This window comes from Stylophora pistillata, chromosome 2 (assembly GCF_964205215.1).
Source record: "Stylophora pistillata chromosome 2, jaStyPist1.2, whole genome shotgun sequence".
NCBI classification, from domain to species: domain Eukaryota; kingdom Metazoa; phylum Cnidaria; class Anthozoa; order Scleractinia; family Pocilloporidae; genus Stylophora; species Stylophora pistillata.
Genome location: NC_142520.1, coordinates 47,066,568 through 47,091,600, shown reverse-complemented (window position 1 = coordinate 47,091,600; position 25,033 = coordinate 47,066,568). Strand labels below are relative to the sequence as shown.

The 25,033-nt window shown below is 35.5% G+C and overlaps 2 protein-coding genes across 2 annotated transcripts; one reads left to right on the top strand and one right to left on the bottom strand.

Annotated features, from left to right (window-relative positions):
- The first annotated feature begins 1,233 nt into the window (after positions 1-1,233).
- Positions 1,234-10,246, top strand: LOC148739926 (uncharacterized). Its single transcript, XM_088749608.1, has 17 exons — positions 1,234-1,301; positions 1,574-1,645; positions 1,990-2,061; positions 2,695-2,769; positions 2,989-3,985; positions 4,209-4,290; positions 4,784-4,849; positions 5,160-5,240; positions 5,898-5,942; positions 6,312-6,362; positions 7,020-7,070; positions 7,994-8,050; positions 8,593-8,640; positions 8,912-8,968; positions 9,311-9,358; positions 9,908-9,964; positions 10,164-10,246. Exons 1-17 carry the CDS (start codon positions 1,234-1,236, stop codon positions 10,244-10,246), a joined length of 2,010 nt encoding a protein of 669 aa, XP_088605734.1.
- A 10,472-nt stretch (positions 10,247-20,718) lies between these two features.
- On the bottom strand, positions 20,719-23,357 carry LOC148739925 (transmembrane 9 superfamily member 1-like). Its single transcript, XM_088749601.1, has 5 exons — positions 23,279-23,357; positions 22,783-22,894; positions 22,331-22,346; positions 21,560-21,807; positions 20,719-20,920 (listed from the first exon to the last, which is right to left on the bottom strand). Exons 1-5 carry the CDS (start codon positions 23,355-23,357, stop codon positions 20,719-20,721), a joined length of 657 nt encoding a protein of 218 aa, XP_088605727.1.
- Between the last annotated feature and the right edge of the window lie 1,676 nt (positions 23,358-25,033).

Below are 25,033 nucleotides of genomic sequence, written 5' to 3'. Positions count from 1 at the left end.
GCTGATAATGATTATAATAATAGTGATAATAATAAAAATGATAACAATAATAATAATAATAATAATAATAAAAACAATAATAATAGTAATGATAGTAAAAATAATAATAGTTGTGATAATAGAAATGATTTGGCATCTGTCTTGTACAGGTGAGGTTGCAGTTTTTTTCTTTAAGCTATTTTTTTGTTTCTCTTTCTTTTTTTTCTTTTTTTTTTTTTCTTTTAATCTATTGCCGTGAGGATTTTCCCTCCGAAAAAGTCGAAGGTGGATATTTCCTTGAACGGCTTGTTTTTCCATTTTGTATGAGGGAAACATATTTCATGTCATTCTTTTCTTAAAAAAAATGTCTCTGATTTTCTCATGTTCTTGTTGCTCTTCATTATGGCGTTCTTAGCAAGTATAATATGCTAAGGTCTTCTTGAGCTGGATTTTAAGACATAAGACTTCTTCCTGGGAATGTGTCCTAAGGATTTGGGGGAAATAAACTGAAGAGGGGAAGCCACTACACAAGTAATAAGACACTTTTGGAAAAATTTTCACGAAAAAGTGCCTTAATTATTATTCTATGAATCAGTTGAGATGGTAATTCTATTGTTAGCGAATTCCTTGTAACTGTAGTATATTTTTAGGGATTTGTCAAACAATGAACTTGGAAATCTGCCACCGCACATCTTCAGAAGCATTACAGCGGTAGAATTTCTGTGCGTAAGACTCTTATTGACATCAAAGATTGAAAATGATTTTTTAATGATTTTCTAGAAAATATCAGAATGTGGTAAACACAACAGCTTCCTAGTTTATGACAACTCTAATTATAATATACTTAGAGAGGGCGAACGTTTTCGTCTCCTTTCATATGTTGTATATTATACTGTTGTATTGGATGATCAAACTACCCCAATAAGTTTGTAATTTGTAACAGGAATGGATCATAAATAATTTTTTTTTAAATTCAATAATAAACAATATTAATAAGTAATAGACCTCGATAAGGCGCTTGTTAAATAAAATTGAGAGTTTTCGAGCTTAACCTTGAGAGCATTATACTTATATCTGATGTTTTTCTTTAAAGATAAAGATAGAAGAATTGGGAGCTATTTTATTGGAAAAAGCATTGCCATTGCCTTTCCTGAACTACAGTAGTGACTAAAAAAAAACAGTGTTAAAGATAGCACTCGACAGCTACATCTGCGTCTATCGGTCTAAAATTTCCATTTTCCTTTATTCAGGAAAATGGACTACAACAAAATTGAGAGGCTTCATGAAGATCAGTTTCAGGGCTTAGTAAATTTGGCCGAATTGTAAGTACACTCAGAGTTGAAACTTTGTCCTAAGATGATCTGTTTCGCAAACCATATACAGCTCTGGTGAGTGGCTAACGCTCGAAATGTCACGTTTTAAATTCTTTACGAGGGCAATTCTATATTATTAACTCAGTTGATAAAACCAAAATCACAGTATTATTATAATGTTAACTTCGTTATCGCTTAAATACAATGTGCCACACCCAATTGCAATCACAATATGTTACTGTATGCTGATATTTATCTTTTATTCCTTTCACTCGTTTAAGATATCTCTCAGAAAACAAAATTAAGGCTTTGCCAGACAAAATTTTCAAGGGCGTCGAAAACCTCAAAGCCATGTGAGTACAGTTAATCACAAATAAAAAAAACATAATTGTAGGATATTTAAAGCGATGGAAAGAGTATAACAGAAGTATTTAAAATCTGAGATTTTACTTGAAACATTTTAATATGAAGTAGAATAGACATGGGTACAAAATAAACTACCTATCAAAGTAAGTTGTATTGATATCTGTTAGGCTACAAATGTGGCCTTTTATTCACTAAACATACTTTTAGAGAGCAAGTGTGGATATTAGTCAAATGCCTTTACACACATAGTTGAGCAATCCCATGTAAATTTATGACAATAGTAAGAAACTGTCTACCTACTAATTGTAAGTGATTATGTTCTTTATTTCAGCGATATCTTCGGCAATAAGATACAAAACGTTTCCATCACAACTTTCAACTATGCCCACGAATTGCGATTTTTGTAAGTTCACAGCAAGTTGCAGATGCTTAACTTGACACCAAGAACTTGTGTTTGTTTGTTTTTTTTTTTCCGACAGTCTATTTGAACATTAATATGTATTTATTGACTGAGTTAGGTCGAGCCGGAAGGAAAAATATTTGCCTCAAGAGAGCCAATTATTTCCCAGTCCAGCCCGACCTCACTCTGTCAATAAGCAGTTTATCATATGACCTCTGACTAATTCAGTTTTAAAAAATAGAAAAAGTTTGTTTTAACTTAAACAGGACTCAATAAACCAGCGCGCGTGGGAAATCATAAAAAAAAAACATTCTGAGTGAAAACTTTTCCTTTCTTTTTCGAGTCAAAACAAGGAACTCACAGCTTATTTATTCTTGTTTGTTCACTGCTGTCACTCATTTTTTGCAACAACAGCGAACAATGTCGCCGTGTAAGTACACTAGCGCCGGTCGACTTTTTCATCTTTCACTATGGTTTTCTTTGGGGATTGCACGAGTGGGGGCGGACGGGTCATAAGATAACAAGTAAATTCTATTCTTGGAAATACACTTTTTGGAATAGGTCAGATTTATTTTGTTAATCGAATTATGATATATATCGATTTAATGTTTGATTAGTTATTACTCAAAACTGCAGGTTCATGCATTACAACCTGATGGCTGAGCTCCCCAAAGGAATCTTTACCAGGCAGTTGAAGCGCATTATCAGAGTGTAAGACTTGGTCCATAAAAATCATTTCCTTCAATCACATCTTTTCTTAAATAACAGCCTATCATATTAATCAGTTACAAATTATTAATTGAATTAAGATCATTTACGATTAAGGTGTCTAGCGTAAATCACTTAATTTCCCATAATTTTATGTAAGTATATGCTTGTTATTGATGTTCAGCGATGTAATAATAAAGTGTAATTTTTTTTTCATTCCAGAACTTTGGACACCAACCTCATGTGCTGCCACCTCGATCTTTTCAGGCAGGATGCCGATTGCGACTATTCTTTCAATGACAACTTCGCAAGCTGTCACTCTATGTTCCGCAACCTTGCTCCAAGGAGAAGTCTTTGGGTTGTTGGTCTTCTTTCGTTGTTTGGGTCTTTGTTTGTTGTTGGGTGGCAGTATTTTCACCCTGATAACAATGTGGTCCAGTCTATCATGCTGGTGAATCTAGGAATCTCAGACGGCATCATGGGTATTTACCTTATCATTATAGGTATAAAAGACCTGCAATGGTCAGGAGAATACTACCTGCACGACTACGAGTGGCGCACTGGTTGGTTTTGCCATTTCAATGGCGCCATGTCTGTCTTTTCAAGTGAGGTGTCAGTTATGATGATCTCTCTGATTGCATGGGACAGGCTCAAGAACATTGTGTTTCCCTACACTTTTGCAAAAATTACACCAAGGCAGACTCGTATAATGTGCGCAGTCATCTGGCTGGTGGGAGGCGTTATGGCATTCCTTCCCTTGTCTGGAATGCACTATTTTGGTGACTGGTATTATGGCAAGAACGTAGTGTGCCTACCCTTGCAACTCTCTCCGCAATTACAAGAAGGCTGGGAATACTCCACTTCCATCTTTATCGTTCTAAATTTTTCTCTTTTCATCTTCATTATGGTGGCTTATATTTCCATCTTGGTGAAATCATGGTCGTCAAGCAGACGGCTCGGCGCACATGGAACTGTGCGTGAAATACGAGCAAGAGCTCAAAGTGCACAGGCCAAAAGAGAAAGAGCACTTGCCAAAAGGGTGTTCTTCATCATTCTGACCGACTTCTTGTGTTGGATACCAATCATTGCTATCGGCATCAAGTCTCACGTCGAGAAAACATTTGATCCCCCTGGTGATCTGGCAGTGTGGATTGCAGTGTTCGCTCTGCCGATCAATTCAGCTATCAACCCATTGCTGTATACGCTTTCTACTCCACAGGTAACAGGTCTATTTAATTTTCACTATTGAATAGGACATTTCGTCATGTTCAAGTTTGCTCTCGTGTCAGGGTAGGCAGGCAACTTAATTTTGTAATTGTGACGACTGACATAGACAATCAGAAATTAAAAAGAGTTGATTATGACCATGGAGACCAACTTGAATATAATAGAGATTAATTAAAAGTCTCACACTAAATATCCCATAAATTTCTGATGGGTAGGTGCAAGCTATACTGAAACCAAAACTGAGGAAGCTGTGGTCGAATGTTCGATCTTTTTTCAACAGAGGGCAAAATCAAGAAGGTACAGTTTGATGTTCTATTTTAAAATACCATAATAGCAATAATGGTGCTTCACACCTCCAATTTCAAAATTTTTACGCCTGAGGCGTACAAAAAGGAATCAAGAGTGACTCTAAATGTGTGGGTAGAAATGGGTAGAAATGGGGGCAGAGCACGTTTCATGAGGGGGGAGAGGGTGGGGGGCGTCGCTAGTTGAAATAATTATTTCTGATCGATTTTTGATCGATCAAAGCCATGTTCTAGGAGTATTGGCGCAAATTGAAGCCATTTGTCAAACTCTTTTGAATAAGAATGGAGCGGAAATTTGTAAATTATATTATTAAATTATTATCAAAATAGAAATGAATCAACCTCTGTCTTCAATTTCAGTGTAAGATTAATACAAATCTGACTTGTAGAATGATTTTTTTGTAATAAATGTTTGGAAAAGCCTGACAGTGGCTTACTCTCTGTTCGGGGAAGACCAAGTAATTTTTTTTTGTTTTATAACAAAGAAGAAGCAGACAATGATCAGCAGGGACAGGCTGGAAATGAAGATGCACACGCTATCAACGAAGAGGGTAATAATCAATCAATCAATCAATCAATCAATCAAGTTTATTGTCTTTATGTAAGGCATGGTTACCAAGTTGCCTGAGCGAGAGGCTCATGTATAAAGCGTAAGACTATGAAAAATTATGTTCAGATAATAATATAAATATGGCGATAAAAAGATAAATCATATGTGTATTGTTAATATGGTTGATCAATGTAACTACACATGAAATATGCCATCTCTACCTCGGAAATTTTTCTCGTAACAACTTTTCCATCCTTTTTTTGAGTTCATTAGTAATCATGGTTTTCTTTCTTTAATTTTTTTCCTTGTAGGAGAACACATTGAAATGCAAGTAATAGAACACCACGATATTCCAGAAATGGAAGCCCTTGAATTGCTTGCTCCGCAACCAGGTGAGTGCTCCATCTGTACACTTACTTTCAGACGGCACGTTGTAAATAGTGAAGTAAAACCACTTAATGGGAAACATACCAAGGACATTATTCGACCCGAGAAACTTTCAACCGTGACACTGATGTTGATGGTTATGCCATGACTGACTTTGCAACATAACTTCCTTGGCATGTATATCTAGTCTATTTTAAATTTACCAGAGTATTTGCTCTTTCAAATTGAAATTCCTAGAGAAAAACCACAGCATTCCTTTTCTGATCTGGTACATTCTTTTTGTGCATTTTAAGGGAAAAAAGATTGAAAAAGTTTTTCCATATGACACAAAAGTGACTTAATTTGGCGTTATCACTTTTGGTTGATCACTGCAAGAAGAACGCCTAGTTTAACCAGCTTTGTCTTTCTTCAGATACGTTTAAAAATTTTGTTGAAACTTTTCCTTAAGGACTTTTTACCTCTACTGGTGAGACGCCCCTCCCTTTCTTTTAGCAACCTGTACAGTGTATCATGGGAGAAAGATACCCTCGTCCCACATACGATACGGCTGTTGTAAATGAAGGATACCTACATATTTTTAACGATCATTATGTTTTAATTTTTTGGTTTTATTATATGATAAATAACTCTAACTTAAAAATATACCTTAACTTTGTCGACAGCGATGGAACAAGCCTGTAGAGCGGATGAAAGGGCATCTTCCTCAGGTATTATTACTTGTTAATTGAAATAAAACTCACAATCTTACAGATGTAAATATGAGCTGTGTAACATAACAAGTTTATATTCATCGAGAAATCAGAGAATTTATCATGATTTCTAGAGCTTTCGGATAATTTTTTTACGCTCGCACGCATCCAGTTCTGAATATAAAGCTCACAGTTAAACTTGACCGAGGTATTTCAGGTCTTTTTTTTTGGTCGGATAGCTTAGTTGTATATTTCATCAATCAATAAATAATAGAATATACATGGATATTACCCAACAGAAAATGCAACTGTTTAGTAATGTATTCAAGAAGAAAAGATGAACCAAAAGCCTCATGACATAGTTGACTCTACTTTTCCTTGAGACAGATTATGAGGACGGTTTTGACCTCCGACCAGCCACTAAAAGGACTGTGAAAGGTAAGGCTTTTTCAGTTTTAATTTTTTTTTTTGAAGCAAAATATACTACTTCACAAAGTAATGAATCAAGGAATGTCTTGTATCACCCAAAGCACTGGCTGGTGCTACCGAGCTGGCGCACGGAATACTTGATTGTATTCTTTCTTTTTGTATCATACCGCGGACAAGATCGGTATTCCATATTATCGACGTTATAACCAGCAATAAAATCATTGTATTCACGAGAGTAGCTTCGTATTTCCTCCTTCTCTTACTGAACCTAACAGATCATTGCAATTGAAAAACTTTTAATTGGCAAATTTTCTGTTGTCAGAGAAATGTTAAACTTGCAATTAGAGGTATTCACGTCAAAGCTGCTCACAAATAAATGTCTTCCGAGAAAATGAGCAACACCTGATTGAAACCTTCGAAGGATCGCTATCAGTGAGGATGAATTTAAGTAAAATAATCGTATAATTATATTGTGAGATTTGAGACCTTTCAGGCATGTTTTCTAGAGCTGTTCCTACTCTAGTAATAGATTACCTTATTTGGGTAAGAAGTTATGTTTATATCTAAACGTATCATGACTTGAATAAGTTGATTACTTAACTTCTGAGCCTTTACGAAACAACCAATATGTTAGTCAAATGAAGCGTGCTCTCTATCTTGTTGCAGTTACTGTTCACCATGAAGAAAGCCATTACCGACAAAGAAGACGAAAAGAAGGTAGTTAATTGTCGACTATCATTATTTAAGTGAGAATGCCTACACATCGATATAAGATTCTGATATTGAGACTTAGTTCTATGAAGGTTTTATTTTACCTAGAAATAAATATCATAATGGATCTACAGACAAAGAAAAATGTAGGTAATTGGTGGATAAGTTAGGTGCATGAAAGAGACATTTTTTATGAAGGACAGTAGTTGTAACTGTACCTTTTAGCTACTGACACAAGATTCAAAAGATATCGCGATTATTAGGCGTTTAATCGATAGGACCTTGACTTAAATGATATAAAGAGCCATGAAAAAATTCTGAAGGAAAGTGCGCACCGGCTTGTCCTTTTTTGTTACTGCTATGAAAAAGTCACCGGAAGTGTTACATGTAGGTCAAGAGTATGAACTCATCACAATAATCCAGGACCAGAAATTAAAGGCCCTTTAATGAAGATTTTTAAGAAGTGATAGCATTCCAAGGCTGACTGTTTAAGCACTCCTCAAAATTGAGGCTACGTGCTTTCCCTGGTACCCTGAATTATCGATAGTTTCGTGGAATGCAAATGATCAAATATATATATTTTTATGAAAGCAATCGTTTCAAAACCTATTTATGCAGTTCAAGAAGGAAAAAGTAAGCTTGAGCCTAAAAAGCCCGCAGGGAAAGGTAAAAAAATTAATTAATTGTTTTGAAATGATAATTTTTTTAACATATATTGCATTTACTCCTGCTCACAGTGCAAGTTGTTCATGAAATGGACAGCTGGCCAACTGGGGCAATTTGCCTGCCTATAAGCGGGCAATGGGTCTGCTATGTAGACCGCTCATTTCTTTATTTTACAGGAATTGCTTTAGCTTATACAGTGACAGTGAGAGTAATTCTCAATTTAGTCCATTACATAACCTTATTCTAACTTTGCCTTATTAAAGCTGGTAAATCTGAGGAGCAGGTGGAGAGTGAAGAGATTGCAGGGCCCAGTGACAAAGGTAAAGGAAAGGGAATGGTTTTTGATTGGTCGCTCAAGAAGTTGAGCCACTTTATGGGCTACCGAGGCCTCACTTTTACTTGGGCAGTCTCTGGAAAATATATTGAAGAAATTGTTTAAGAATTAATGAATTTTTTATGACACTTAGGTAAAACAAAAGATGGAATTATTAAGTAGTAATTCAGTATTTTATCAAATAAATCATTTTCTGAAGAAGCTAAAAAAAGAAGGTAATAACTGACTATTCCTGCAAGTAGAAGTGTCTAACACCGATAGACCATTGTGAAATTCAAAATTGCCTAGTATTATTTAAAGCGCCATTTTGCTTTGAATTAAATATCACAATGGATCTGTAAACAGAAAACAAAATTGACCATAAGGCGATAAAAGCTCGCACCTGACTGTTTACACTCTCTCGAGTATTCCGGTTATGAGCTGTCCCTGGTGGTTCCTTACCCAGAATTCGCAATCCCTTTATTAAATGCAAGTAGTCAAATTTGAACAATTGGATTAAAGCCATGTACTTTAAATCTGTTTGTGCAGGTCAAGAAGGAAAAAGTAAGCCTGAACCTGCAAAACGAACCGAGAAAGGTATAAGAAATCAAATGATTTAATGGACCTGTACATCAGTTTTTGACATGTGTTGCATTTCTTTCTGCCCCCAGTGCAAGGTTTTCATCATCTTTGCGACTAACTAAGCCAGTTTATCAATTTTCTGGTTTGATAGCAGGCAGTGGGCCGGGCTATCTATTAATACCTCTGTATCTAGATGAGGACAAATGTGTTAGCCTAAGCAGTGATAGTGACTATAATTGTTAATGAAATCCTATACAACTTTATTAACAACTTTGCTTTCACACAGCTGGTAAATGTGAGGAGCAGGTGAAGAGAGAAGAGATTCCTGGGACGAGTGACAAAGGTAAAGAAGAGAATAGCTTTTGATAGGTCATTCAAGATCTCAAGGCTTTATTTCAGTCATTGAAGAATCTCTTACTTTGGTTGTCACTAGGATAAGTTATAGTGGAGAATTAGTTGAAGAGTAATCACTTTTTAAACGCTTTACTAAAAAAACGTCAAACGACTAGTACTAATGTCCTTTTTATTAAAGAAATAAATATCTTAGGAAAGTATAGAAGAAAGGAAAGTAATAGTTGACAGCTAATTTAAGTAAAAGTGTCTACACACCGATCGAAGGTTCTGAAGATTCAAATCAATTTAAATGATTGGATTAATGCAATCCATTTGAATTCTATTTGTGCAGGTCAAGAAGGAGAAAGTACGTCTGAGCCTACAGAGCCAATTGAGGAAGGTAATAAGAGTGAATTGCGTTTCAGTAACTTTACTCAGTCCAACATATGCTGCACTTATTCTCGCATACAGGGCAGGCTGTTTATGAACATAACAGCTGGCTGGGCCAATTTTCTAGCTTGATAACCGGCAGTGGGACGGATTTTCTATTAAGACTCCTGTATCTATTTGATGGCATATCTTAGACTATGCAGTGACTGTGGCGGTAATTCTCAATGAAATCTCATCAGTAGCTTTAAAGGTCTCCATATTTCATCCTAATTAACAATTTTGCTTTGACGCAGCTGGTGAATCTAAGAAGCATGATTAAGGTAAAGGAAGGAGAGTGGTTCTTGATTGGTCACTCAGAGGGTTAAGGTGTTAACATGTGTTATGATATTAACGGGTACCTTGGGCCAATTTTCTGGCTTAATAGCAGATCATGGGCCGGGTTTACCCTGCAGAACACTTTATTTAAATATTTGACGGCATTTTTGTCAGCCTACACAGGAACAGTGACTGTAATTATGAGCAGTACTTCATTGTAACTAATAACTATGCTTTAACACAGCTGGTGAGTCTGAGGAGCAAGTGGCAAGCGTAGAGATCCCAGTGCCTGGTGACAAAAGTAGGTGGTTTTGATTAGTTATTAAATATATTAACGCATTTTATGAGTTCTTGAAGCATCTCTTTGAACTTGTTAGTCGCTGGACAAATTTTAGTTGAAAACTGGTTAAGGACTAATGATTTTTAAAACACTTAAGTAGAGAAAAGAATGAACGATCAAGTACCAAAGTAATTTCTTTTCAAATGCATTATTTCTGAAGTTGAAGAAGAGAAAGCGCTTAAACCTGACATGGACTTCGCAAAAGAAGGTAACATTTCTCATAAATTAGCCAACATAAGGTAAAAGTGGTCCACATAATGCTTCATTCGATGACGCTTAGTCACTCCACCTTGTTGCTTAAAGAAGCCTTGAAGTTTTCAGATCCACGTCAGAAGTGACCTCATTGAGAGATAAAATAAACATTTGAGTATTATTATACTTTCTTGTAATGGAGGGAGAAGACCTTTCTTAAAATACCGCCATTTATAATGTGGAGCTGTCTCACTTTTTTAAGCATTTTTAACGATACAGATATTTACTCAAATACAGAAAACATAGCTACCCTGTGGTACATCTCTTTAAATAGAAATGGTGTTTATGATTTTGTGTACCTTAATTTTCAAAACATCTCAATACAGACCAGCTACAATTGTGTTAGCGGTAATCAGTTTACAATCTCTTGCAACAATACAGTCAGATTAAAGTAACTTTTAAAATCAATCTTTCTTTCTCCTTTTGAATTCCATCCAGGGGAAGAAGAAATGTTTGATACCAGGCTTTAGCTCTCTGTTTTTGAACCAAGGTAAATATGTATTAAGTTTCTCTTAATTATTATACTGAATACCACTGACTGGAGGGTTGTGAAAAACTGCCTCATGAAGTTGTGATTTGATTAATATCTTATAAAGCTTATGGGGTTAGTTTTATGTTTGAGATGTCAGATGAAAATCTGCTCAAGTTTTGTTGTGATGCATGGAAGTTTAAATACATAAAGAGTTGTTTTTTGATTACTAGAACTTTCAGTTTCTTGAACCTCTCCATAATGTGAATCAAAACTGACTTCCTTTTGAAGTCAAACAGTGTAACTGTTAAATAGTTTTTTAACTTCCTGGTAATGAAATCAATTTCAAAATCGAGATTTTACTGCATCTGCTGGGCCTGCAATGATCAAAGCTACGTTTGGCGATAAGACTGAAGGAAGCGTAATGGGTTCTAGTTATGATTTGCCTCTTGTATTTTTTCGAAGTCGCTCGACATATTTTTTTCATGCATCCCAATCACTGTTGCCAGTAAGAGTAACAACGTTTCTTCAAACTGATCAATTCATTCCTTTAGTTTGGTGATGCATGATTTGAAAAAGGTCTGACCAAAAAAGTTTCTGGGTGACTAGTAGGCTGCATGAGTAGTCTCGACTTCATATCGAGGGGTCTCAATGGGGTGAACCGATAGTCATTAGGCGTAAAAATGGAAAAGTCATAACCGTTTGTCGTTAAAAAAAGTTATCGTAAAAGAATTCTGATAATAACAATGGAATTATACTTTATATCCGAGGGTCTCAATGGGTTGAGGTGTTAAAAACTGGCCAAAATGTTCACCGTTAGCCGTAAAGGCTGTCATCCCACTGAGACCCTTATATCTGCCTAACTGTCAGCTTAACTATCTGCCTGACTATCTAACTGACGGTCTGCCTGCCTGTCTACTTGACCATGCAATCTTTAACCAGTGTGTTCTTTCTCTTTACCCCAGAAAGCGTCCAAGGGCCATATATATACCACAAGTAAAGAAATCTTGAGTTCTGGACAGACAGAAAAAAAAGTTGAATAATTCAATAAATAGAGCAGAGTGATTCTAGTGATCAATAAGTATACTATCTGTGGCGTAGTAAGTAAAATAATATTTTCGTTTTCTTAACTTTAATTAATACTTTAGTGAACATGCTGTCTGAGCTCTTTATTGTATATTATCAAGGTAAAGTTAGCGTAGAACACGTTGAGCTATAATTAGTAAGCGTGTAATGGAAGTTTTTTCTTCGTTTTTGTGTTATTTCAGCCTTTCTTTTTTTGTCAGTTATGACATATATAATAAGCTGACGTCTTAATTCTGTTCCTTTTGGCGCATTTCCACATACTAGAGTTTTTATAGTTAATTATAGTTGTTTAGTGTTTATTCGTAGTTTTTTAGTTATTCGTAGTTTTGATATTTCATATATTGATATTTTATAAAGTTTATTTGTAGTTTTAATTGTTGATTGTAGGCTACATACTTTATTCGTAATCTATACGGTTTATTTGTAGTTTTTACAGTTTATTAGTCGTTTTTAATTGTTGTCATAATTTTTAAAGCTTATTCTTAGTTTTCATAGTCTATCCGTAGTCTCTATAAGTTATTCGTAGTTTTTATAGCTTATTCGTAGTTTTTTCAGTTTAATAGCAGTTTTTATTGTTTCTTCGTAGTTTTTATTGTTTATTCGTAGTCTTTGTAGTTTAAATGTAGTCCATATAGGTTATTCGTAATTTTCATAGTTCGTAGTTTTTATAGTTTAGTCGTAGTTTTTTGCAGTTTAGTAATAGTTCTTATAGTTTATTCGTATATTTTATAGTCTATTCGTAGTCTACATGATTCATGCGTAGTTTTTATACTTTATTCGTATTTTTTTCAGTTTAGTCGTAGTTTTACAGTTTTTCGTAGTTTTTTTAGTTTATTTGTAGTCTTTTTTAGTTTATTCGTAGTTTTTTAATTTATTCCTCATTTCTATAGTTTCTTCGTAGTTTCTACAATCTATTCACAGTCTCTATATAATATTCGTAGTTTTAGTTTATTCGTAGTTTTCATAGTTTGTATTTTTCATAGGTTAGTTGTAGTTTTTCTAGTTTTTGTAGTTTCGTTGTAGTTTTGTATAGTTTAGTTGTATTTTGCATAGTTTAGTCGTAGTTTGTATAGTTTAATCGTAGTCTTCATAGTTTATTCATAGACTATGAATAAACTGTGGTCTACATTGTTCATTCATAGTTTTTATAGTTTAATCGCAATTATTCATAGTTTAATCGTGGTCTATATAGTTTAGTTGTAGTTTTTTTTAGTTTAGTCGGAGTTTCTATAGTTTATAATACTTTATATAGTTTATTGGTAGTTTTTCATAGTTTAGCTGTAGTTTTTAAAATTTATTCCTATTTTATGATATTTTATTGATAATTCTTATAGTTTATCGGTGGTTTTATAGTTTATTGTTAGTTTTTATTGTTTATTGGTAGTTTTTTATAGTTTATGGTAGTTTTATAGTTTATTGATAATGTTTATAGTTTAGTGGTAGTTTTTATAGTTTACTGGTAGTTTCCACAGTTATTCGTAGTTTTGATAATATTTAATAGTATACTTATAATCTAAATAGATCATTTCTTAGCGTTTTTTTAACTCTTTAGCAAGCACAATAGGTGAATAGGTCCGAAGTTACGACGATCGTTATGTGGGGCTGCAAATTATAATAGAGGACTTAGAAATTTTAATGGTTAAGAGTTCAGTGGTAAGATGTTTGGCAGCACATCAATCTAAATAGCTCATATCTGTATGTATCGAGTCGCTCAATATCATTTGAATCTTTAGCGAAAAAAGCTAAAGATATAACAAAAAAAGGAAAAATTGCTGAATAGGATGTCAGTCATTCGAGATTTGGTAGTATAATGATGATCTAAATAGTTAGTTTTTAGAATTTTTATGACTGGTTAGTGAGCATTATAGTAATTCAGACGTTTTATCATGAGTGCAGATTCACCAAATAACTTAGTTAAGGTTTGGTTAACGAATGACTAGTCAGTTATAAGATGTTTAGTTATGCAACAAATATATGAATAGTTTAAATGCACAACTCACTTGCGAGTATTCTGCACTCCTACTACCTTTCGAGTTGTTAAATTTCATTGTTATCTCTACTTTAGTAGATAAAAAATAGAATAATGAATAACATCGATGAGAGTGTGGCAAAAGGAAAACAGGAAAATATGCAGGTTAAGACGCCGCTTATCAGAATTTTGTAGTATATAGTGATAATCTAAATAGTTTGTTTATTGGAAGTTTCATAAATCGTTTGTGGGTATTATAGTCATGAGTTACAGTGACGTTTATTGATCTTACGTTTACGTTATTGATATTTTTCACTTAAAAAAAAAGCTGAAAGAAAAAGGTCTAAGAATACCGCTACCTTAGATATTTCGTGGAGTTTCAATGTCTAGTTTTGTAGTTCATATCTAGATTTTTTTAAACTTATATCGAGAATTCTAGTCATTGTAGTATGTGGTATTAAAGCTGTTGGATAACTTTGCACAAACGGATCAACGACATGGCTTTTACAGTAATTAAATAATATCTTCAACATGACAATGGTTTTGAGAGGGAAATGGCGGAGTTACGAAAATTGTACCAAGTCTGTACGAAGTTGTCAATGGGGGGTTGTGTTTACTGTAAACAAGAGCCTCAAATAAAACATCTTTTAGGCCTTATGCTTGAGTACATTTTCATTCTATCCATGTCTCGCTTGGGCTTTATCTACAGGGTGGATAATGCGTCACAATGCTGTTCGAGTCAAACCGTGCAGAATGGTTTTCTTCATCTCCCAACCTTAATGGGAAGGGACAGATAGACGGCCTAGAATTCCTAGTGAAGCCGAACCTTTGATTTTTATCAACTGAAATTAGTTAGAAGTTATCTGAGAGATGTTACCCCGTTTTGGTCCTTTTCAGGCGAACGGAGGTAAGTGCGAGGCAGTTGAAGGGGAGTGTCTTATCCCCTCGTCAAATTGAAGCAATGGGGGTTGTTAAAACTTGGCTGTTGGACTAGTCCCATACGAAAACATCAGCCTTATTGATTGGATGATTGCAACTGTGTTCCACCCAAGCCGCCGTAATTAATTTAGCTCATGAGCCACCTTCACGGTCAGTGATCAGTGCAATGAACACGGGCTACTAAGAGTTGTAACAACTTCGTTACAGCTACCATCTCTAAATTTGCAAGCACTTTGGTAATTTTTTCTCAGCAATCCCAAGTGGATTTGTAGCGTCTTTTTCTTTTCATAAGTTGCACCTTCACACTGAGCTTCCTTTCCTTTCTGTTGCTTTAGCAAGTATAGATGAATGCCTGGAACCATAGTTCATAGAGGTCTCCTCTATTAACTATGCTGGAACTCGGGCTTGTGGCTGAAGTGTGGGAATTTGCCACATCACTCATGGGAATAGCACTTCATTTAAGGTCTGGCTGGACACAGCAGAAATCCTTAGATGACCCAGGCACCTCATTTAAGCAATAATTTATAATGAATTGCAATTATTACTGTAAACTGATTTAAATCTACAGCAACTTAAGCCAAATTACCCAATAAATAAGGGTTCTGCTAAAGATTTTATTTTAATTGTTTATGGAGCTGTATGAACTCTGGTGGCATTAAAATAATCTGTACTTTCTGTTACCTTAGCCATTGGTTGATTAAATTCTTAATAATTGAATTAAGTACGAATGATAAAAAATTTGTTACCCCTAAGCATTCCTTGCAATATATAGGTTAAATCCGTATCAAGCGAGCAGATAAATCAAAGTGTGAACACGGTAAATAAAAGATCTTATCATCTAAGTTAAGGAACATAAACTCATCAGACATATCGGTTAGTATAAGTCTACCAGCGTTGTGTCAAAAACACTGCAGTTTAATTGGCTGCGCTACTCGCTATATTTCTTTTTAATATAGTAAGGATGCAGCATTATGTTTTCGTTGACACAATCTCGGCGTCTCCTCTCCAACATATCACAATTAAGAACCAATGAAAATGCGTGTGTAGTCTAGTTTATTGTAATATCTGTGATTGCTAGTGAGAAGAGGGAGTAGCCTAACAGTGAGGTCACAAACAAAATTTAAAAAAAAAAAAACATGAACATTTAATTCTTGAAGTTAAATTTTGAACGATTATTAGAATGATAGCGAAAAAAAGTATATCTGTTGCTTTTGATTCTTAGACGTGAAAATTGATAGACACCACGCCTTAAAAAGCACAACACCCACCAAAAATTCCAAGCTTATGATAAAATTGTTAAATAGCATGACATGAATTATAAGCCACTTAATGCCTGCTATGTTTTCAGATAATCAACCAAATATTTTACAATAATATAATGTACTATAAACTACAATTATACCACTTAATGTAAATTAACTTAACAGTCAGATCATCATCCACTTCTCCTTTCACATGAATCAAGTAGCATTTAATGCTCGTTGTGTCGGTGCAAAAGACGTTGGTGACTATATGTTCCCTAACATAAATAACATATTTGATATGGTGTTTCAACTATTAGTTCTTTCTTGTCCACTTTCCAACCCAAATGAACACCTTCAAGGTCCTTGGTAAGAGGACTCAGTTTTCCACAACTCAGGCCTGGCCAGGTCAGGCTGTGTCGTTTCAAAATGAATTAAGAGATTTCCCTTTTTTTTTGTCAAAAATCCACCAGAGAAGTAGAGATAAATTCAGAAGTTGACATATAGATCTAGTTTGGTGACTACTTATAAGTCGACCAACAAGTGAATTGGTTTAGCCGGTCATCTTTGACCATTGGTAAATACAACAGGACATGTATCTGATAATGTTATAGCCCCACCATGTTTTTGCTCTTACTACTTTCCCTCTCAGGCATGATGACTCTTTGCATATAAAGACGAACATCAACTAGGAAATACTGCCTTGATAAACACCAATTTCCCAATTGCAAACTACAGAGAAATTTACAGTCCACCGGTACAGCACCCGGTTTACTTGGAGGAAATGGGCTCAGCCAGGAGAAAGAAATTGCCCTTGCTGGGCTCAGCCCACTTCAAAATACATTCTCAGCATTCTCGTTGTGAAACATTCCCAGATTTCACTTCGGTCGTTCTATCAACAAGAGCTATTCCTCCTATGTTTTATCCAGCGTGTGCTTTATCGATGGTGGCTTTTTTAATTGTAGCCTTTTAGTCGGTGTTCTATGTGGTATACCAGTTTGTCTGGTATACCACATATAGCTTGCATAAATCAACTTTATTTAACTTAATTTAATTTAATTTAACTTACATAATTTCAAATGAGCAGAAAGCGGCTTAAGCCGTTTTCTTTCGACGCTACTTTTATAGAAAAAACTGGAAAGAAGTCGAGGAAAACTTTTTTGCTGACGGCGGAATCCACGCTTCGTGCCCCACGAATCGTTTCAGTAGAAAATGATCAACCTGAGATCGTCGAACCTTTCTCGTTTGAGGGGTTTTGTGAGAGCTGTTCTGGTCTATCTTCGTACGAGAAAAGACATATCGCCAACATCCAGAAATGGGACAACATAAGAAGACAGTTGTATGATTCTTATGTGGAGGAATGCTATTTTCCGACTGACACAACATGTGTTTACTGCCGTCAAGAACCACTAACACTGCGATGCCAATATGGTGGCCCTAGGCAGTACTTCTGCCTTGAATGTACTGATATTTTACACAGGGCGAGGAACCATTCTCATCTTTTGGAAAAATGGAAAGTGAGTTTCGAAATGTAATATAAGTGGATTGAGTTTCCTGGTTCTCTACTCTGCTCCGATAGGTTTGTCTCCGGGTTCTTCAGTAGCCGGAGTAATGGCGCTATGCGCCTCGTTGGCTATAATCATCTCATATCCAACTAGCGCGAGTATAATAATTGTTTTATTAAAAAAAATGCCCCTAAGAGATTAGACAAATCTTCTCGACTTTATTTTGTAAGAAGAAGCCAGATGTTACAATGTACAGATATTAGATTATGGCATATTGGCTCGTATAGCATAATGGCCAAGCCAATAACAATTCTTGAATGGCATTATCCAATCATCCAGTTTTTAATAAAAAGCTATACTCTGAATGTGACAAAAAAAAATTGGAAGTGAAATTGAATAGTCAATACCCTGTTATTGACACGGAGCTTAAAACCATTACAACTTTTTGGATTCCAGCACACACCTCTTCGTTAGTATTTATTAGTTAATTATCTGGGAGTGTGTACTCTGAAATATTGGCTATGATATCCAATATATGGGATTACACACTCCCAGAGAATTAACTAACAATTATTAATGAAGAGGTGTGTGCTGGAATCCGAAAAGTTGTAATCACGAAACGTGCATAGAATCACACAAATGCATACATACAATAATCATTGCAATCTTACTGTATTTTTGGTTGAATAATGCTGTTATGTCTTTATATGTAACATCTTTGTTGTCTGCACCTGTAAATAAACATATTTCAGATGTTACTGACTATTCCGAGGGGGTATTCCAACTGGTTTAGGGAATATGGGTGTTCTACAGGATCCCGATACCATTACCCTTGTGACAAATAAAAAGATTTTTTAATAAGAACCTATCAGCTCAGAAAGAGTTTAATTCTTGGGTGGTGGTCACTATCATTGAGGATAGTTGGTTATTTAGCATTGTAATGGTATATGAATACCCTGAATTACTTGACAGGAACTGTAGACAAAGTTGGAAATGGAGTTCAAAAGCATATCCTATTTATGACACAAAGCTTAAGCTTGAAACACCATACCCTGTTTAGCAGATCATTCCCATATTCCGGAAGTCAGTATATGGGACAACCCCCGGCATCTTACACTTTACTCATGAAACTTTATTACATGTGACCTACATGGAGGTGTTAGATTTGGCATAACTCAAACAATAGTGCAGGAATACACTGCGAAAAATTAGTGAAAAGCTTACCACAAAAATGGCTTTTGAATTTAAACATCAACTCAGGATCCCTTAACAAAAAGCCTTGAACTGCAGGGGATCCAAAACCAAACAACTGTCAATTGGGATCTTTTTGTAGTACCGCAGTGCAACAGACGTATCCATCAAGAATGTTTACCTATAAGAGACAGTTCAACAGCTTCAAACGAACGGGCCAATATATTTTCAGCATTATGAAATAATGATTGAGTTAACAAGAAGCTTATTTAAGCTGACAGGAAAGAATTTAACAACTCAAGGATTACGGATTTAATTTTGCGACTACTTTTATTCTTTTTCCTTCTTTCTTCCTCTTCTCCAGCTAATTATCCTTCCAACTTTGTTTTTTTTTACCATATTCATATGGGTTTTTTTATCTTTGTTAGTTTTTTATGCACAATTTATATGCTCAATTACTTACAGGATCTATTGATGTGGGGATTTGAAGGTTTAGCTTTTCACATTTGCCCCGACACGTGTTGTTGAAGTATTTTGAGAACTGATTGAAATAAATCAACGGAATCAATGTGAAAGATAATATTTTGAATCTCCTCAAACATCGAGGAATTGAAAATCAATATAATATGACTCACCAGCTTAACTATTTGATCTCATATCTTTTGGACGGTCCTTTCAATATCTTCGGGATTCAACTCGCCCGCTATATTCTGCGAACTCTTATATAAATTATTTTTCTTCTTCAGTGAGTTTCGCCCACTCTTTGGCAACAAACGAATTTCTTTCTACCATAGAAAGGTTTCGACACTTATCTAGAATTTAAATACAAAGTGTGCATGAGGGTTTAGTTTAATTACTCTTTCGTTTAGCTCTAAACTGTTATCCAATTACTAAAGAACGACAAAAACCCTACTCGATCAAGTTATATGTGGCGTAGAAGAATATTTCATAAACTTTTACCTTTGTTGAACAGCTCCTTACAAAAGTTATTGTATGACGTGGGGAGCTCGTATGTAGGGGATGCTTTTTACGCTTTTTGCTGACGGTGCGGTATCCTGATCACTTGAAGTCGAACTTGCCGCTGCTTTTCTCTTCTTTCGTTCGCTTCTAATCCAATTCTAAGTATTCAATAACAAATAAAGAACTAATAGTAAATCGAATTGGTTTTTATTGAATTCAAAAGTGTATAACTAATTTATTTAATACTAAAAGCGCTTGGAAGATTTCACTACGGTGCGTAACATTCGCGGCAACCACCAGTAAAAGGGTCCGAAACACACGCCTTACCAGCGAGATCACAGAAAAGGATCTGAGCAACATTTCATATTTACGCTACTATCTAATATTAATATATATGGAGTCTATAAATGCACTTTAATCAACGCAGGTCTTACCTTTACAGCTTCCTTAGCCACTTTAGCCTCTGCACTGGCCTGTTCAATGAGATCGTTGTGGGCTTGACCCTTTCCAGTGATGCCTTGGTCAAAATACCGAGACAAAATGGATCTTTGCACATCAGTTAACAGATTTATTTTCCTTGATGAAGCCATGATAAAACAATTGGAATGATACTTAAGTCACGATTGACTATAGTCACCATTAACTAGGATCTAGATTAACTATGGTCACGATCAAATGCTGGACAAAGGATATGCGATCTCCTGAGGATGATCAGCTCTTGTTGACATGGTAACAGTACGACCGATATGAAATCTGGGAATGTTTCACTACGAGAATGCTAAGAATTTATGTTGAATTGGGCTGAGCCCAGCAAGGACAGTTTCTTTCTCCCGGCTGAGAGCATTTCCTCCGAGGGAACCGGGTGGGTACAGCTAGGGGAGAGTTTTCTCCCAGATTATTGGAGCCAAAAGGTTAATCTACACCTCACAACGTTGAATAGCTGTAAGAGAAGTGCTGCATGCTTCAAAGATTAAGAATGACCCATTAACACTTTGGTGCACTTATCCAATAAAGTTAAGATAAATTATACTTATACTTCAAACAACTTGTGTATTGGGCAGTGTAAAAATTTTCCCAACTCTCCATCCTTGGTTTGATCTAAGTTAGTCCATTTTCAGGTTGACATAAATGTATCCTATAAGCTTTAAGGAGGCATAGAAAGCCACTGTGCTGAGAATCAGGAAGAACACATAGCATGTCAGCAGTGTATATCCGAGAAACTGTACTGACTGAAGCATTCCAGACGTGTTGGATCCCTTGTCATAGTAAAACATAGCATAACCATACACAAAAATAGATGTGGACCTGAAACAGACAAATAAAGGAAGCTAAATAATAGTCTGATTCATGGAGACATTTTAAATTAATAAGTGAAAAAAAAAAAACACATAACAAAATGTTTACTACTAAACATAAAATAAAAACACTTGAAATTTTTCAAATACATGTATCTGTTGATACGTTTCAGAGCAACACAAGTCAGCAATATACACATAGAACTTATATGGGTTGTTTTCAAAGAATTCTTGAAAAAATAGAGTGTGGAATCTGATAGTTTCTGTGCCTGCTATATCTTGTGCCCCTAAATTTTTTCATTCTCATACTAACCGCTGAAACTTATGCTTCCCAAACCCTTTTCCCTTTATTTTAATCTCTGTAAGCAGTGCATGTCATGTTAAACATAAAAACCTCTGAGTACATGTAGTCTTACTGGGGATGATGGGTGGATGTTGGTGTGGATGTGGTGTGCGTGTGTGGGTGTGATCGTGTGGGTGCGCGCGTGTGCGTTTCCGTGTGCATGCGCGTGTGTGGGAAAGGAGTGGCATAGCTTGTTATTATACCTTTCATTGTGTTCTAGCTCTGACCTATTGGTAAAAGTACTACTAACAGTACATGTACCTGCAAAAGTGTTTATAAATTATACAACATTAAAATCATCCTCACCCTCCACACATAAGTGAACGCCACCACCAGCGGTAGTCTTCACTAGAAAGCTGAAAGTATGTCAGAGCAATGGAGATACAAGCTGTGACGTTCAGAAGGATAACAAAGACTATGAAAAGGATTCCATATAAGGTGTACTGTTCACGTCCCCACAGTGTGGCAAAAATGTAGTACAGCTCCACAGGGATTGCATTGCAAAGCAAGATTCCAAAATAATGATGTAATTCACGATGAATCAGTGATGGTCCCTCTCACCAGTGTGGGATATGAGGGAATTACCTGCCTTTCATGGGCATGTAGCTGGTTCAATGTGTGCATGCAGTAGAGAATTTGCTTGCATCCAATATTTATCTCACAGATACTTGGTTTTTGATTTTTATTTGTTATTCACACATTCAAATGCATTAAATGTGATTTTTCTTTCACTTGACTTTTTTTTATCATAAAATTCCTGTTAGTAAGAGAAATTCTTGTGAAAATTCTGAAGAACCTAAAGCTAAAGTAAACATAGAAGTGATACTGTATGTTATAAGGTAAACTGACTTTTATGCCCAATCAAATCCAGCTGCTCTTAGAATATTGTCAATTATTTCTAAAAGACAATTGTGCTCATTGGTCTTTAGGCCAAAACAAGCACAGATTCAAGGGTACATCATTTTGAATATATCATTGTTTTACTACTAACAGAACCTTATTGTACATAAATATTTGTGAACCAGCAAGAAAATATACAAGCCTAAATGGCAGAAAACCTCCTACAACCATCCTCACCAAGGTGCTACGATACCTTAAAGATATGACATAACATCAGAGGTCAGATAATATATCTAGTCAAAAACACTACTACCTGAGTGTATAATTCATATCTATGAAGGGAGAAAAAATCAAAACAAATGTAAAAGAGGATTATACAAAGTACGGATGAAATATCACTATTTTTTGTTGAATACTAAAGGTAAACTGAGGTCTTACAAAATGCTGCACCAGAAAAATAATTGAAGCAAAGTTACTGTGAGCTCCCAAAAATTGAAAAGAAATTTACAAAAATTGTTAGACAAAGAAAACTGATGTGAAAACTGTAAGAAAGAGCAGATATGGGTAAGCATGATGGTACCAGCTCTTGATGATTGCACTTTGGTTGAAATTCATAATTAGGGATTATCAAACTAACGGAAATGATCTTATTAGAATACTCAAAAGTATTAAGAATAACTGATTGTTACCATGGTATGGGAGGAATCTTTCTGGGAATGTTCTTAGTTCTGCGTGGGGCATTAAAGCTTCCACCCCAGTTCTTGCCAAATATTCCACCCAGGATGGTTAATGGAAACCCAACTTTAAGAAAAGCAAATCAAACATGGAACATTTCTATACATGTAATTATCATATTACGCATTGGGTAATAATGTCAAAGTATTGCTTACTGATGCATTTTTTTTTTCAAGTTTACTCTTTTTCCATAAAAGTATGATTATCAAAGGGATAAGCTGTCATCTGACCTGGCAGTCAGTTGAACCGTTTTGATTGGGAAAAGTATCATCTAAGTTATTGACTGTCAATTTATTGTTGGAAAGGTGCCCTGTAGGACACTGATCAAATGAGTCACAATCACAATTTCCACTAGAAACAATTCTAAACAGCAAACAAAGTTTGAAATATTTGACGGCAGTTTTGTCAGTCTACTCAGGAACAGTGACTGTATTTCTGCTTATACTTTACTGTAATTAATAACTTTGCTTTCACACAGCTGGTGAATCTGAGGAGCAAGAAGCAAGTGAAGAGATCCTAGTTTAGGCATTTTGTAAGTTCTTGAAGCATCTTTTTTAATCTGGGAATCGCTGGATAAATTATATTAGAAAAATGGTTAAGGACTAATATATTTTTAAACAATTAAATATAGACAATATTGAACAGTTGAGTACTAAAGTAACTTTTCTCTAAATACATCATTTCTGAAGCTAAAAAAAAGGATAAAGTGCTTGAGACTGACATGGATGTCGCAGAAGAAGGCAACATTCCTTATAAATGAGCCAATATAAGTTAAAATGGTCCACACGATGCCTCATAAGGTGATCTATAATCACTCCACCTTGTTGTTTGGAGAAAACGTGAAGTAGTCAGTCGAAACGTCGCGATTCACATCAGAAGTGCCCTGGTCAGTTGAGAGATAAAGTATAACACTTGAGTATTTTTATACTTCATTGTGATGAAGGGTCAAAACCTGACATATAATGTGGAACTGTCTCGCTTTTTGTAACGATTTTTTGGCGATACAGATATTTGCTCAAGTACAGAAAACATAGCTGCCTTGCCGTACATCTCTTGGAATAAAAATAGTGACTATAATCAATGTTGTTTACCTCAGTTTTCAAAAAATCTCCATACAGACCAACGAGAACTATGGTAGCGGTAATCAGTTTATAACCTTTATGCCGTTCTCTCTCTGCCCAAAACAAATTTAAAAATGCTGCTCTTGCCTGAGCTCTGTTTACTGGGCACCAAAAAATAACAAACTTAAGTTAGAGCAATATGGCTATGGACAATAGGTCCATTTCCGCTTTTATTGAAAGAAACAGAACAAGAATGAATTCCGTTAAGGTGTTTGCCCAGTAAAGGTACGGGTGAAGAAAAACGCACCAACACTAAATATACAGCAAGAGAAAGTGGGCGGATCAGGGGGAGGAGGAGGGAGTAAAAAAACAGCTTCTCACTCCGAGTAATCTAGGCGAATGGTGAGCACATGGCTAGGGAGTTAATGTGACTTGAAAAAACCCTCAGAGGGGGTCAAGCGTAATGGCCATTGACCCCTGACCCAAACCCAGTCCCCCTTGATTGTGAAATAAACCCGGGTCAAAGAGAGAAGGCATGAAAATTCTATTTGTGAGCAGATATTTTGTCTTGAAACAATAGATTCAGATTAAAGTAATTAATTTGTATTTCTATCACTTTTCAATTCCATCCAGGGGTAAAAGGAATGTCTGATACTGGGCCAGGCGGTGTGCACACTCCGATTGCGAAGCATTGTGGTAGCGTTATTTACAATATGGCGCGGTAAAAGCGGTCGAAATGGGTAGAGTTTGACTGAATATTCCGTAAAAAGTTAGGTCGTTTCTTTTTCCTTTCACTATAGGTAAATATAATTTGATATATTCTGAACGTGTAGAAGTAATTTTCGTGCGTATTTGTCACGTATTATATTCTTCTCAAGAAAAACGCAAGCACTGTATTTTAGCATGTAATTTGAGACCGGTTTTCGAGCAGGTCAAATTCGTTGTACATCTTAGTTTGAAACCTTTAAAAGATTTGTATGGCCACTTTGATCCTTCTTCAACAGCTCTGACCAAACGCTCTCAAACGCGCCCCAACGATACAAATGATTTAAGTACTTTAAGCGACAGTGTTTGAGACCCTTTTGTGGAGCGAAAAGGCCCATTGTTTTGTTTAGTGTGTTGCGTTACATAGCGTTACTACTAC